At 40.4% G+C, this 15,257-nt stretch overlaps 1 protein-coding gene across 3 annotated transcripts in view; it reads right to left on the bottom strand.

Moving 5' to 3' along the window:
- The window catches only part of ACP3 (acid phosphatase 3), a 58,188-nt gene that overhangs the window by 10,807 nt on the left and 32,124 nt on the right, over window positions 1-15,257 (bottom strand). Inside the window, exons 10-11 of one of the 3 annotated variants that reach the window (XM_010801603.4) lie at window positions 12,273-12,439; window positions 9,428-10,971 (exon numbers count right to left, since the gene is read on the bottom strand). In XM_010801603.4, coding sequence (XP_010799905.1) covers window positions 10,889-10,971; window positions 12,273-12,439 — 250 coding nt within the window. In that variant the 3' untranslated portion in view covers window positions 9,428-10,888. 3 annotated transcript variants of the gene reach the window in all.

Consider the following 15,257-nt stretch of genomic DNA (forward strand, 5'->3'; position numbering starts at 1 on the left):
CTTTTGAACTGTGGTGTTGGAGAAGACTCTTGAGCGTCCCTTGGACTGCAAGGAGATCCAACCAGTCCATCCTAAAGGAGATCAATCCTGGGTGTTCATTGGAAGAACTGATGCTGAAGCTGAAACTCCAATACTTTGGCCACCTGATGCGAAGAGCTGTCTCATTCGAAAAGACCCTGATGTTGGGAAAGATTGAAGGCAGGAGGATAAGGGGATGACAGAGGATGAAATGGTTGGATGGCATCACCGACTCATTGGTCACAAGTTTGGGTAAACTTCGGGAGTTGATGATAGACAAGGAGGCCTGGCATGCTGGGGTTCATGGGGTCACAAGAAGTCGGACACGACTAAGTGACTGAACTGAACTGAAGACACTCCTCTCACAAATCCCTGTACCAGGTAACTCCATCACTTTCCTTGCTCAGATCTTATCTTCTCAATGAAGACTTTCTGTTTAAAAATGCAACCTATATGCCTTCTCCCCACACCCATCCCCACTTGTCACTTGTGATCCTCACCTTCCAAAGTACTTATTTACTACGTTTATTATTCATTATCCATCTCTCTTTCCTTCTAACAGAATGTATGCATCATAAGGTCAAGAACCTTTGTCTTTTTTGTTCATGAATGTATCCCAAACACTTAGAACAGTATCTGTCACATAGCAGGAGCTCAATAAACATTTTTTTTAATTAATTTTTTTTATACCTATGGCTGACTCATGTTGAAGTTTGACAGAAAACAACAAAATTCTATAAAACAATTATCCTTCAATAAAAAATAAATTAATATTTATGAAAGGAATTAATGATCTAGAACTCATATATCTTCTCAACTCTTATTTCAGTATTTTTTCTCACCGTGTCAGAATGCCTCTTAGTATCATAAGAAAGTGAATATTAATCAAATTAGATCTTGGTGGACCAGTGCCATTAGCACTGCAGATGGAGTTAAAGTTGGAGGAAACTAAACAGAATTGAAGAAGAAAGGAAAGGACTAAATGAAAATGAGGGAAGAAGGCAGAGGCTAATGATTCTTTAAAATTAATGTCTATGACTGACTTTCTGTATTTGGAAATTTATTTTCAATTTTTTTGGCCATGTTGTCATTTACTTTCCCAGTCTTTCCCCTTCCTTTGTTCCTTCCTACATAATGCAGTGAGTACACACCAAATGCCAGGCCAGCTGTGTGTTGGGTTCTGGGGTTCCAACATCCTTGCTCTTGAGGAGATCAATATCTAATGAGAGAACTAGATAATCATGAGATTGTGTAATAGTAAAATAGAGCTGTAAAAGATAATGCCATTTGAACAGAGAGAAAGTTGAGATTATCACGAAGTGTTCTACTTGGAAGAGATAGAATTTGGAAAGTCTTCTGAGAAAATGATAAGATTTGAGTTGGACTTTGAGGTAAATAGAATTTTGTCATGAGACATAATGAACTGCATGAGAGTGTCTTTGGGAAATAGTGAGTGGTTGCATGTGGCTGGAATATAGGTTGTGGTGAGTTGAGGCCAGATATGTAGGTTGAGGCTCAGGTTTTACTAGTTCTAGTTTGTCATGGGGCAAATGGAAATTATCAGCAATTATTACACATTGAAGTGACATTGCCTAATTTGTCCTTTAAAAAAAAAAAAGAAAAACTGGAAAAAGGGAAGATGGTGGAGACATTCTCAGCCTGATAGCTATTAAAATGCCTTTGATAAGATACTGAGCATTGGATACAGCACTAGAAGTGTGGCCCTGACAATGCAGATGAGGGAATTCAAGACATACTTCTAAAGAAGAATTGACAGACTTTATGATGGACTAAATATACTGGTAAAGTGGACATTGTGGTCTAGGCCATCCCATGAGTTCTAGGTTGGATAAATAAGAATTAGGCTGCAAAGTGAGATTGAAAGCACATTGGAAAGGATCCATTTGGAGTAGAGGAGATAATAAAATTTGTTTCAAATGTAGGATTGAGGTGGATTATTATCCTGGTAGAGATGATCAGTAGGCAACTGGAAAAAAACAGGTCTAAAAATCTATATATAGATATGAAAATAAGGACGGTAGAAGAAGATAGAGTCTTCAGTAACTCTGGTTCATGGTGACTGTGGAAAGAGGAAACCAGGGACAGAGCCCTGAACACCATCATCTCCGGGGTTGGTGGAAGTTAGCAATCCAGTAGAAACTCAACAAAAAGTCTGAGAACAAAGAGAAGACTAAGGAGAGGTTTTTTCCTCTCTCTGGCTTTCCTTCTCCCTCATGTTTATTTTTTAAAGTATACATTCCTTTGTACTGTAAATGATTTTGTGAGTTTGACAGAGTAATGTTCTGGAATCTGAGAAAAGACAGTGGTTACTTATATCTTACTGTAAAGAGGTCTAGTGCCGGTAATGACTAAAATATGTCCTACTACATGGGGACACATGAAAGCTGCTGAAGGCAGTGTGAATTGGTACTCAGTTCAGTTCAGTTCAGTTCAGTCGCTTAGTCGTGTCCAACTCTTTGCCACCCCATGAATCGCAGCACACCAGGCCTCGCTGTCCATCATCAACTCCTGGAGTTCACTCAAACTCATGTCCATTGAGTCGGTGATGCCATCCAGCCATCCTCTGTCGTCCCCTTGTCCTCCTGACCCCAATCCCTCCCAGCATCAGGGTCTTTTCCAATGAGTCAACTCTTCGCATGAGGTGGCCAAACTATTGGAGTTTCAGCTTCAGTGTCAGTCCTTCCAATGAACACCCAGGACTGATCTCCTTTTGAGAACTATTCTGGCAGTGTGTATCAAAAACTTCCTGGTGCCATAATTCCCCAAGTCCTGTCTACTCTACTTTTCTGCCTTTAAATACTTTTGCTTTTCTCGTTCACATGTACTAGTTTTTTTTTTTTTTTTTTGTGGGGGTGGGGGGAGTATTATTTCAACAACCTCCCAACTGTTCTCCTCCTCTCAGAACCACTTTTCTTAAATCTACTTTCCCCACTGGAACCAAAGAGATCTGTCTAAAGCAAGAGGCTAGTCACATCATCTGTCTTCTGGATAAAACCCTTTAATGACCAGAGTTAGTTAACTTGACCTACAAGACACTTAATGCCTGCTTCTCCAGCATGTGAAGATTGAAAAGATTGTACTCTCACCAGACACACTTTTTCAATTCCTAAAATGCTCCTAATCCTAACCCTCTTGGCCTTTATACATTTTCCCTATTCATCTATAACATTCTCTTTTCTCCTCCTCTCCACTCATCTGGTTAATTCCTTGTTTCCTTCAGGTTTTTGTTTAAACATCTCTCCCTTGGAAAAGATTTCTCTGATACTTTAGACTTCAGATAATTGCCTCTGCTATATGTTTTTATAGTTACCTGTGTGTTCTTCATTACAGTACTCACCATGCTTAATTGTTTGAGATTGTTGAATTCTCCTGTCTCTCTGTCCTCCTTGCCTGCCTCCCCACATCCATGTCAAAATTTACAAGACACATAGGGAAAATTTCTCTGGTCTTGATGTTGTTTCCTTAGCAAACTTACTGACTGCTATCTAGGCACATATCAAGTACATAATAGGTACTGAATAAATATCTATTGTTTACTTAATGTTTGTAAACTTTGACCCATCAATGCTATTTTGGGGTATTTGTCCAAAGAGAATAGTTCACTAGAGAGTGTGCAAGGAAAGGGAAGAAATATAGTAGACATATGATGTTGGAGAGTGCTTTAGGCTTGAACCCTACTACTCATGGCATATTCTTTTCTGAGGTTTGATTTTCTAGCCTGTAAAATGGAGATAGGTGATTCTGCTAGGAAAAGTTTCAAAAAGAGGCCACTGAATTAGGCATGAGTTCATTCAGTTCAGTCACTCAGTTGTGTCCAACTCTTTGCAACCCCATGGACTGCAGCACGCCAGGCTTCCTTGTCCATCACCAACTCCCGAAGCTTGCTCAAACTCATGTCCATCAAGTCAGTGATGCCATCCAACCATCTTATTCTCTGTCATCCCCTTCTCCTGCTGCCTTCAATCTTTCCCAGCATCAGGGTCTTTTCCAAGGAGTCAGTTCTTCACATCAGGTGGCCAAAGTATTGGAGTTTCAGCTTCAGCATCAGTCCTTCCAAGGAACACCCAGGACTGATCTCCTTTAGGATGGACTGGCTGGATCTCCTTGCAGTCCAAGGGACTCTAAAGAGTCTTCTCCAACACCACAGATTAAAAGCATCAGTTCTTTAGGGCTCAACTTTCTTAATGGTCTAATTCTCACATCCATACATGACTACTGGAAAAACCATAGCTTTGACTAGACGGACCTTTTTTGGCAAAGTAATGTCTCTGCTTTTTAATATGCTGTCAGGTTGGTCATAACTTTTCTTCCAAGGAGCAAGCATCTTTTAATTTCATGGCTGCACTCACCATCTGAAGTGATTTTGGAGCCCAAGAAAATAAAGTCTCCCACTGTTTCCATTGTTTCCCTGTCTCTTTGCCATGAAGTGATGGGACCAGATGCCATGATCTTAGTTTTGTGAATGCTGAGTTTTAAGCCTTCTTTTTCACTTTCCTCTTTCACTTTCATCAAGAAGATCTTTAGTTCTTTGCTTTCTGCCATAAGGGTGGTGTCATCTGTGTATCTGAGGTTATTGATATTTCTCCCAGAAATCTTGATTCCAGCTTCATCCAACCCAGCATCTTGCATGATGTACTCTGTATATAAGTTAAATAAGCAGGGTGACAATATACAGCCTTGACATACACCTTTTCCTATTTGGAACCAGTCTGTTGTTCCATGTCCAGTTCTAACTGTTGCTTTTTGACCTGCATACAGATTTCTCAGGAGACAGGTCAGGTGGTATGGTATTCCCATGTCTTGAAGAATTTTCCACAGCTTGTTGTGATCCACACAGTCAAAGGCTTTGGCATAGTCAATAAAGCAGAAGCAGATGTTTTTCTGGAACTCTCTTGCTTCTTCTATGATCCAACAGATGTTAGTAATTTGATCTCCAGTTCCTCTGCCTTTTCTTTTCTGCTTGAACATCTGGAAGTTCTTGATTCATGTACTGTTGAAGCCGGGCTTGGAGAATTTTGAGCATTACTTTGCTAGCGTGTGAGATGAGTGCAGTTGTGTGGTAGTTTGAACATTCTTTGGCATTGCCTTTGTTTGGGATTGGAATGAAAACTGACCTTTTGCAGTCCTATGGCCACTGCTGAGTTTTCCCAATTTGCTGGCATATTGAGTGTAGCACGTACAGCATCATCTTTTAGGACTTGAAATAACTCAGCCAGAATTCCATCACCTCCACTAGCTTTGTAGTGATTCTTCCTAAGGCCCACTTGACTTCCTATTCCAGAATGTCTGGCTCTAGGTGAGTGATAAAACTTTCATGTTATCTGGGTCGTGAAGCTCTTTTTTGTACTGTTCTTCTGTGTATTCTTGCCACCTCTTCTTAATATTTCTGCTTCTGCTAGGTCCATATAGTTTCTGTCCTTTATTGTGCCCATCTTTGCATGAAATTTTCCCTTGGTATCTCTAATTTTCTTGAAGAGATCTCTAGTCTTTCTCATTCTTTTGTTTCCCTCTAATTCTTTTCATTGACCACTAAGGAAGGCTTTCTTATCTCTCCTTGCTATTCTTTGGAACTCAGCATTCAGATGGGTATATCTTTCCTTTTCTCCTTTGCCTTTAGCTTCTCTTCTTTTCTCAGCTATTTGTAAGGCCTCCTCAGACAACCATTTTGCCTGTTTGCATTACTTTTTCTTGAGGATGGCCTTGATCACTGTCTCCTGTACAATGTCACAAATCTATGTTCATATTTCTTCAGGCAATGTATCAGATATAATTCCTTGAATCTATTTGTCATTTCCTCTGTATAATCATAAGGAATTTGATTTAGGTCATATCTGAATGTCTAGTGTTTCCCCTGCTTTCTTAAATATAACTCTGAATTTTGCAATAAGGAGTTTATGATCTGAACTACAGTCATGAATTAGGTATGAACGACTTTCAACAAAGAAATGAAGGAAGACTAATATAATTTTACAAAATAGTTCAGGAGTGAGAGGGAGTAAAGGAAATAGAGTAATAGGTGGAAATTATTAGTTTGAGAAAATTGGGATTGAAGAGAGTGATATGGAGCAGGCCCTTGATGGTGCTCTTAATAGAAAAGGGGACAGAGCCAGAGCAGAGGAAGAAAATGAAGCTAAGAGTTTCATGGAGGTCCAAGGGGACTGTAGGAGTGAGATCATGTATTTGAGGAGAGGAGTTAGGTTGCTCAAGGAGGAACATGTTTTCCTGAAGAACAGTAGGAAAGGCAGGTTAAAGCTACTGAGATATTTTGAGGCAGTGACCGGAGAACATAAGAGAGTTTTCAGTGGATTATTTTGTTATTCTTAGGACATCTCATGAAAATTAGAGAAGCAAAGATGGAATTAGAAGTTGGATAAAATCAATAAGACCTTCCTGTAGAAAATAGGAAAAGAGTCCAGTAAGGATGAATACATTTATCATGTAGCATTGAAAGATACAGCTGAGTTTGGACTAGAAATGTCAACGTTCATAGTTTGAAATGGTGACAGTTGGTTTCATTCAGCTCCATTCAGCAAATCAGAATGCAGAAACTGTGTGCTTGGTTTGACCTAGGGGTGTGTATTGGTGAGGTGGGAAGGGTGTGGGTAGGGCCATTTTTATGACTGTCAGAATTGCCTAGATTGAGGACAGGAGTGGAGTGATGAGTGAGCTGGGGTTTACCAAAGCACGTTCCCAATGTCATTAATGAATGATAAGACATGTTTTAAGAAACTGATGATGATGAAGAGGATGAGAAAAGGTATAGTAATCACACAGTCTCATCTCTGGGGGAGGAGGGGTGCTGGAAGGCATATCATTGAACAAGGACTCTAAATGGCAGTGGGGAAACAGGAGAATGCCAAGGTGACTATGCTGGAAACAGAGGCTAAAGACACAGACACAGTGGTATAAATATATGAATATATAGTCAATGAGTGTTTACAGTGCAGTTACATTCGAGGCTCATTCATAGCTTCTCTCCCCCTTTTATTGAACAACTAGGCCCAGACATATGGAAATCAGGCTAGGTATGGAAGATGGAACATTTATTCAATTAGCAAATGTTGATTAAAAGCACCAGGTTCTAGACGTTGCTTACTGACTGAAGGTTCAAGGAAGATTAAGGTATGGATCCTGCCTGAAAGAGACTCATGACTGAATCTTGGGGATGTGTCTATGTGCTACGGATTCTCAACTTGACAAAGCTTATGAGGGGAAACTAAAACTTCCTACCAGTAAATCTCTTTCTTATCAGATAACTGGAGTTGGAGGTTGAGGTGGGGTTGGGAGAGTGCTAGTAAGGAGAGTCCAAGTGTATTAGTAAGATTTTGGAATTAAGCATTTTCAAAAAAATTTTTATTATTTTTAAGTAACATAGTATGGAACTTAGACTTATAATGAGTTTCCCAGAAAAGGCTCTGATTAATATAGTTGATATGACAATGAAGTTAATTAGGTCTACTAGCACTAGTGAAAACATTACTCATAGGAATAAATAGAATTTCATAGATAGAAATACTCTAATGAGTAGGCTTGTCAGGCATTTTGTACACACAATGTATGTCCTATTGATGGTTTTGTACTGCTTCCTCTACTGGATTTATCAGGGTACTGTTAATGTCTTTGAATTTAGCTTTTTTTTTTTTTAATAAATGATAAGAATTTAGTAGTTAGGGCTATTTATCAAATTTATCTAGGTATCCTGTACTTTTATTTGCTAAATTTGAAGGTCCTTGTAAAGAGTCATTCAACCCCTACAACCTTCCAAGTGGGCACCCACCCCAATGGACACTTTCCGTCCCAGAGATTTCCCAACATTGAACACTATCTTCCTGAAATATTTACCTGCTGCCCCTCACATCACTCTTTGAGACCATATAGAACAAATTGAATCCTTTTTCCTTAAAGCAGTTCAAATATTGAATTCACTTTGTTGGAGACCACCTCATGTAACAAACTTTTTATGACTTAAAACCAGTGGTGTTCTGCTAAACTGGATTAAAAAAAAAAAAAAAAACAAACCCAAAACAAAACTCCAAATTGCGGTAAACATTGACTTCTGTGTCCCACATGACACCATGACCAATTTCAAATAGCCAGAGTGAAGTCACTGAACTCAAAGTGGGAAAGTGAGACATGTAACTTTCCACTCTTCAGATCTGTGTGAGCTAACTCCAGCACACCAATCCCTACATTTTCTTTTTATTAACATGTTTTGCTGCTTAACTGTGTTTCACTCTACTTGGGTATGGGTTTGCTGATGTTTTTGTTTTAAGGAAAAGAATTCTACAGACATACTGTAGGTAGATTTGATAAGAAGAGGTGACAGACAGTTGTGGAAAATGAAGAGAGAGAATCTGATAACTCCCAGGGTACTAGGTATTGCTGCCAGTCAAGATAGAAAGAGTAGGTTCAGGGAAGAAAGGTAACTAACTTATATATTCATGGGCAAATATTTATTGGGCACTAATCCATGTCATGGAGAAGGCAATGGCACCCCACTCCAGTACTCTTGCTTGGAAAATCCCATGGACGGAGGAGCCTGTTAGGCTGCAGTCCATGGGGTCACTAAGAGTCTGACACGACTGAGTGACTTCACTTTCACTTTTCACTTTCATGCATTGGAGAAGGAAATGGCAACCCACTCCAGTGTTCTTGCCTGGAGAATCCCAGGGACGGGGGAGCCTGGTGGGCTGCCATCTATGGGGTCGCACAGAGTCGGAAACGACTGAAGTGACTTAGCATAGCATAGCAATTCATGTCAAGCACAGTCACTTCTGGTTGCTGAGGACCAATACATGAGAAAATACCACAAATAAAAATCCTTGCTCTTGTGGGGATGACATTTTATCTCATTAAAATTGGCCACTTGAAGGAAACCTATGGCAATCTGTTTGGACCCTCAATAAAGTAACTCCACTGTCCTTTCCAACTTAAAGCAACTAGTACGTTTGATAAGGGCTTTTTAGCGCTTATACCACATCAGTAGAAGAAACCTCCATCCAAACTGATTCCATATGCTCTCAACTTTTGTAGGGAGCCCTCCCTGGCGCTCCTTTCAGCCTCCTTCCCTCCAAATCCAGGGTTGTTCCTATAGCAACTCTTGGAGTCTTTAGGCATAACCTTTGCTGTTCTGTATAATAAGCATTTCTCTACTTCTCTACTACATTGTAAATTTTCCCAGGTTGTTTCCTTAGCCAGTTCCATCGTAAATAGATGAAGCAGAGCCACCCATCAGTTTAGGATTTATCTGAAGTAGCAAAGTCCAAACTAAATACACTTTCAATTTAGAACATTAATTTAAACCAGCCAAGTCATTTTACTTTATATTAATATTTTCCTTCTTGTTACATTAAAATTAAACCATAAAACAAAAATAGAGCCTCTAAAATCTGTTCCTCAGGAATTTTATTCTAAGTAAACATACACACAATTTTTAAAGACACCATTTCAAAAGTAATGCTTTTGAATTTCCTAAAATGACTTTACTCATTATTTTACATTTGGCTTACATGCATGAAGGAGAAAGGATATTTGAATGATGGCCCCAAGGCCAAATATTTACTTGGAAAAGAAATAATACAAATAAACACACCAATTGATGTCTTGTGTCAGTCAGTCAACCCATGACCAACTAGGAGAGAGAATGGCTTTAACTCTAGACTCTGGCATCCAGTTGAAACCATCTCTAGAACCTGTTTCATCTTTATGTGTGCTGGTAAAGTAGCATAGTGTTTTCTAGATGTGTTGCATCTGCATGTTGCAAATCTACAGGACTCTAAAGAGTGTTACTTGAATATGATTTCTTCTTTTATAGTAAGTGGTTTCTGCAGGACCTGAGAGTTTGCTCAGGTTTTCTGAAGATACCAGAATTAAAGCCTCACATATTCCTCTTATCCTCAGAACAAATATTACACCTATACTTTCAACATTCCAGTAAGTTTCCCCCTTCTCCCCCCAGGAGGTATGCAGAACATTCTTACATTTCTAACTTTGTTCCAGTTTTGAGGTAGGAGATAGATGGGCCCCTGTGTCGGGAGCAGCGTTAGGCATTACTGACAAAATGGAGGCACGGCCCCAACTCCCCCTCTTTGTCCTGCAGGCACAGACCCGGGATGAAGGAGTTAGGCCTTGTGATTCTGACTTGTTTTTCCCTCTCCTCAGCTGAGTTGACTGAAAAGAATATTAAGGTGCTTATTGTTCTTGAGAGGAGCATGAGAAGGCACAAAGCCTTCTGCAGCTGTGCTCAGAGAATAATTCATAAAGTTAATCATTGACATTTGTTCAAGGACTTTTGCAAAAGAGTGTTCCAGGGTGAGCACATAGACCGCAGCTTGAGGCCATGGGAGGGATTGCTATCTGAAGCCTATTTGTGAGGAAAGTGTTTATGGCAAAGGAGTTTGCTGAATTTAGGGCTTAGGAATAATTAAAATACCTAGAAGCTAAAGATTTAAGGAATGTTGTAATGTTAGCATATTCTACTATAGCTTATAGAGATTGGGAACTTTAGAGATATTAATAGCTGGAAGCCATTTTTAAGAAATAGTAAGCTTAGGATACTAGGGGCAAACAGGACTTAGAAAGATAAGAAATGAGCTGAGGTTTGTGGTATGCAGCCCAGACTTCAGCACGAGTTACAGTGTAATCACGAGTTAAAGTAAATACTATTCTGAGAGAACTGCTGAAGCAGAAACTCTGCTTGAAGGACAGCAATGATTTATGGAGACAATAAATTTGGGTGAGGGGAAATTGAAATCATGTCAAACCTCTGACCTAATGCTTTTGTTAAAGTATAAAAAGAATCTTAAGCTTGAAATAGAGTTACACAGTCCAAGAAAATTGAGAGGCTGCGTCATTTCTCGCCGACACCACCCATCTCTTCAGGTTGATTCCCTGGCTGCTGGAGCTGGACTCTGGCACCCCTGGACTGGACAGCTGGTGTATGTCAAATGGAATAAAATTGAAGCTTTAGTCTCACCTAAACACTCCAAGGACAAAGCTAGTGGCAGAAGCTGAGCTCTGCTGACATAAAGATATAAGATGGCCACTCCTGAGGTCAAGGAAAATTTCCATGTCAGCACATGCTTATGAAGGCTCCTTGGGGGTCAAAAAAGGAAGGGTACCACACCATAAAAAGTTTGGACATATCCTCACAGGCTTCTGCAGTGGGATTCATCTTAGTAGAAAGTTGCACATGCATCTTGGGAAGAGTCCTAGGACTGGTCAGGTGTGAAAAAGAAACCCAACATAATTGGCCAAAGGTAAACAAAGACCCAGAAGACCTGTCTTATATAAGGGATTTAAATCACCTCTTTACTGTGCTCCTCCTCATTACAGAGGACTCCCACACCCTTTCCCTGTGGGTGTGTATTTCTGCCTGCTGCTGCTAAGTCACTTCAGTCGTGTCCGACTCTGTGGACCCCATAGATGGCAGCCCACCAGGCTCTGCCGTCCCTGGGATTCTCCAGGCAAGAACACTGGAGTGGGTTGCCATTTCCTTCTCCAATGCATGAAAGTGAAAAGTGAAAGGGAAGTCGCTCAGCCATGTCCAACTCTTAGCGACCCCATGGACTGCAGCCTACCAGGCTCCTCTGCCCATGGGATTTTCCAGGCAAGAGTACTGGAGTGGGGTGTCATTGCCTTCTCCGTATTTCTGCCTAGCTTCTCACTTATATAAACTACTTCTCTGTGTGCTCTCCCATTGGTTGTGCTAATAAACTTTGTACCTGTTTTTTAAATTTTTGCCTCCTTGAAACATTCTTGCTTTCAAAGGAGGGGAAGAGCCTGGGAATTTCACCCATTGCCTCTAGTCCCTGTTGGTCTAGTGGTTAGGATTCCTGGTTTTCATCCAGGCTACCGAGGTTCAATTCCTGGGCAGAGAACTAAAGTTGATTTCTCTTCAGGACTGTTCACTACTGTTTCTCCAAGATCAGTCTAATGCTTGTTTCCTGAATTCCAATTCTTTGATCCCAAGTAAATGTTTTCTGCTTGATTACTGCTTCCTCGGTTTATATAGGTTGACAAGGTTTATGGCAGGTAGAGGCAGAGCCCAGTGAAGAAATAGGAGTTTCCTGAAGTTGAGGTCTCTGAAACATAATTATCACCCAAACCCTATTTCCCTCAAAGATGGGGGTGAAGCCAGTTTATAGTCTCAAAGCACCATCCATCTGGAAAAAAGATGTTCTGCCTTCTCTGCAGAGCTCTGCATTCACCCTAATTGATAATGTCCTCAGTACCTTTATGGTTTCTTATGGCACACTCCATGGACCAGTCTTGGGAGATAACGGGGGCAACCAGCTCAACAAACTTCGCCAAAGGGCAGCTGGGGGTGCAGCCAGGTAGCGTGAGGGGATGTGGTTCATATCGCGTCTCATTCCGATAGTACATCTCTACGAAGTATTCTCTGGTGGAGAAAGGTGGAGGGAATAGAGGGAAGAACTCTGTTAGATCTGTGCTGTTGACCTGCCATTGAAATTCTTTCTACCTGGTCTGTACCATGTCAGTTGAAGGACTAGTGGAAGAATTTAGGGGAATGAGTAGATATTAGCCAGTTTAGCTGTGGGAAGAGGGAGATTGGGGTAGGTGGGCCTGATTGGGAGGGTGGAAATGGGAAAGCTGGTTTGTTAGATGACCAGGGGCATGTGAGGTGGGACCTGGGATGCTGAGTTAGAGAAGGAGCTGAGACACAATGGTTGAGGGACTTGGGGGTGATTTGGTGAACCTTCAGGTAAGAAGTAGGGCACAGGTGGGATGTTGGGGTTTCTTTCTCCTATTCTGTCCCTTTCATGCTTCTGATTTGCTCTGTCCTTTTCTCCTTTTTTCTCTCTCAGTATTTCTTTCAGTCTTCCCGCTGAATGAATGTATCTTCCCTGTCCTTAACCAGGCCAGAAACATGAAACTGAATAATATATATAAGAAAAACTAGCAGCATGACATCTGGTCCCATCACTTCATGGCAAATAGAAGGAGAAAAAGTGGGAGCAGTGAAAGATTTTCTCTTCTTGGGCTCTAAAATCACTGTGGATGGTGACTGCAGCCATGAAATTAGAAGACGACTACTTCTTGGAAGGAAAGCTATGACAAACCTAGACAGTATATTAAAAAGCAAAGACATCACTTTGCCATCAAAGGACCATACAGTCAAAGCTATAGCCTTTCCAGTAGTCATGTAAGGCAGAACGCCAAAGAATTAATGCTTTTGAACTGGTGGTGCTGGAGAAGACTGGTGCTGGAGAAGACTCTTGAGAGTCCCTTGGACTGAGTGGACATCAAACAGATCAATCCTAAAGGAAATCAACCCTGAATATTCATTGGAAGGACTGGTGCTGAAGCTGAAGCTCCAATACTTTGGCCACCTGATGTGAAGAACTGACTAATTGGAAAAGACCCTCATGCTGGGAAAGATTGAAGGCAGAAGGAAAAGAGGGTGACAGAGGATGAGACGGTTGGATGGCACCACCAATTCAATGGACATGAACTTGGGCAATCTCTGGGAGATAGTGAGGGACAGGGAGGCCTGGTGTGCTACAGTCCATGGGGTCACAAAGAGTTAGACATGACTTATCGAATGAACAACAACAACAAATGTACTTGAATATACAGCAAGACATAAAAATGATACCTCTGAAAGAGAGGGTGACTGTATACTTAAGTCCTTCCTTCTGCTGATGTTGGGGCGGGCTCTCCCACTACTTTATTTCATAAAACAATATATTGCTTAAGGAAGGACCACTGTCCCAAACCAACCTTGTAAAGCTAGTACAGGATCCCTGTAGAAGTCACCTGCCAAAGAGACAGGAGAGAAGATCCTTTTTGGGATAGTAATCACAGAACTGCAACTTTTGGATGTTGTTACGAGCAAGTCTTTTGAATAACATCACTTTAAGAAACCATATGTGTGCTAAGTCGCTTCAGTCATGTCCAACACTTTGAGACCCTATGGATTGTAGCCTGCCAGGCTTCTCTGTCCACAGGGATTCTCCAGGCAAGAATACTGGAGTGGGCTGCTGTGCCTTCCTCCAGGGGATATTCCCGAACCAGGGATCAAACCTTCGTCTCTTATGTCTCCTGCTCTGGCAGGTGGGCTCTTTACCACTAGTACCACCTGGGAAGCCCAAGAAGCCATATAAAAAGTAGTAATTACAAATATTCACTTATATGTTCCTAAAAACTCCTCTAATATTGTATGAATGAGTACATATATCTTGTATAAATTTTTCAGTGACAGTACCTTTTATCTCACGGTAATATGGCAAAGAGGACTAATAGTTCATCAAAATTCATGATTTTCTTTCCATCAAATAAGGTTGCAGCTGAGAAGTGAATACACTTCCCAGACTCCCCTGCACTTAAGAGGGACCAAGTGACTAATTTTAGCGAGTAGAACTGACATATTTTTCTTCTGGGCTAAGGTGCTTGATAAGCAGTTTGCCTTCTTCACCCTCTGATTCTTTTCTACATGCTCTCTGCAGATGAGGAGGGCACTTTTGAAAACCGTAGGTCCAAAAGATGGAAGCCCCCAGTTCACAAATCACCACGTGTGAATCACACCAAGGATGAGTCACTTCCTGTTGGCCAGGAACATCTACATTGGACTGTTAGATGAATGAGAAAGAAATCTTCATTGAGTTAAGCCTCTGAGATTTGAGGTTCATTTGTGCAGCAGCCAAAATTACCCTTATAATTAATATATTTGGAAAATATTTTTAGGAGACTTAAAATTGGCTTGAGTGGTAAGATACAAGTTAAGGTGCATACAGAGAGTTTGAATAAAAGTATTTCGTAAAATACGAAAGTGAGAAGAAGCACTATTTTTTAACTTAGTGAATTATTTTATATATGACTTTAAGTTTATGTACTTAACCAAAAAATAGAATATTTTTAGAATATATTTAGCTACCTTATCTACAGCCTTAAAAGTTTGTCTGTTTAATGTAAATAAAAATCTAAAAATTTTATTTTTCTCTTTATTTTCTAATATGGATAAAGTGGGATCACCTTACACTCAGGATCACCTAATTTGCAGGTATATACTTTATACCTGTATTTGCTAACTTGGATTCTCCTTGCTCTTAATTTAAAAGTAAGCATGTTTAACTTTTGATACTCCTCTAGAGTGTTAAAAAATCCCAATATAACAACAAATTTGACATCTCACCTGTGAGTGACCCTTGGTTACTTTTTTCTCTATAGGTAAGCGTCTCTCAGATAAAAAATGCCCC

The sequence above is a fragment of the Bos taurus genome, chromosome 1, assembly GCF_002263795.3.
Source record: "Bos taurus isolate L1 Dominette 01449 registration number 42190680 breed Hereford chromosome 1, ARS-UCD2.0, whole genome shotgun sequence".
Taxonomy (NCBI): domain Eukaryota; kingdom Metazoa; phylum Chordata; class Mammalia; order Artiodactyla; family Bovidae; genus Bos; species Bos taurus.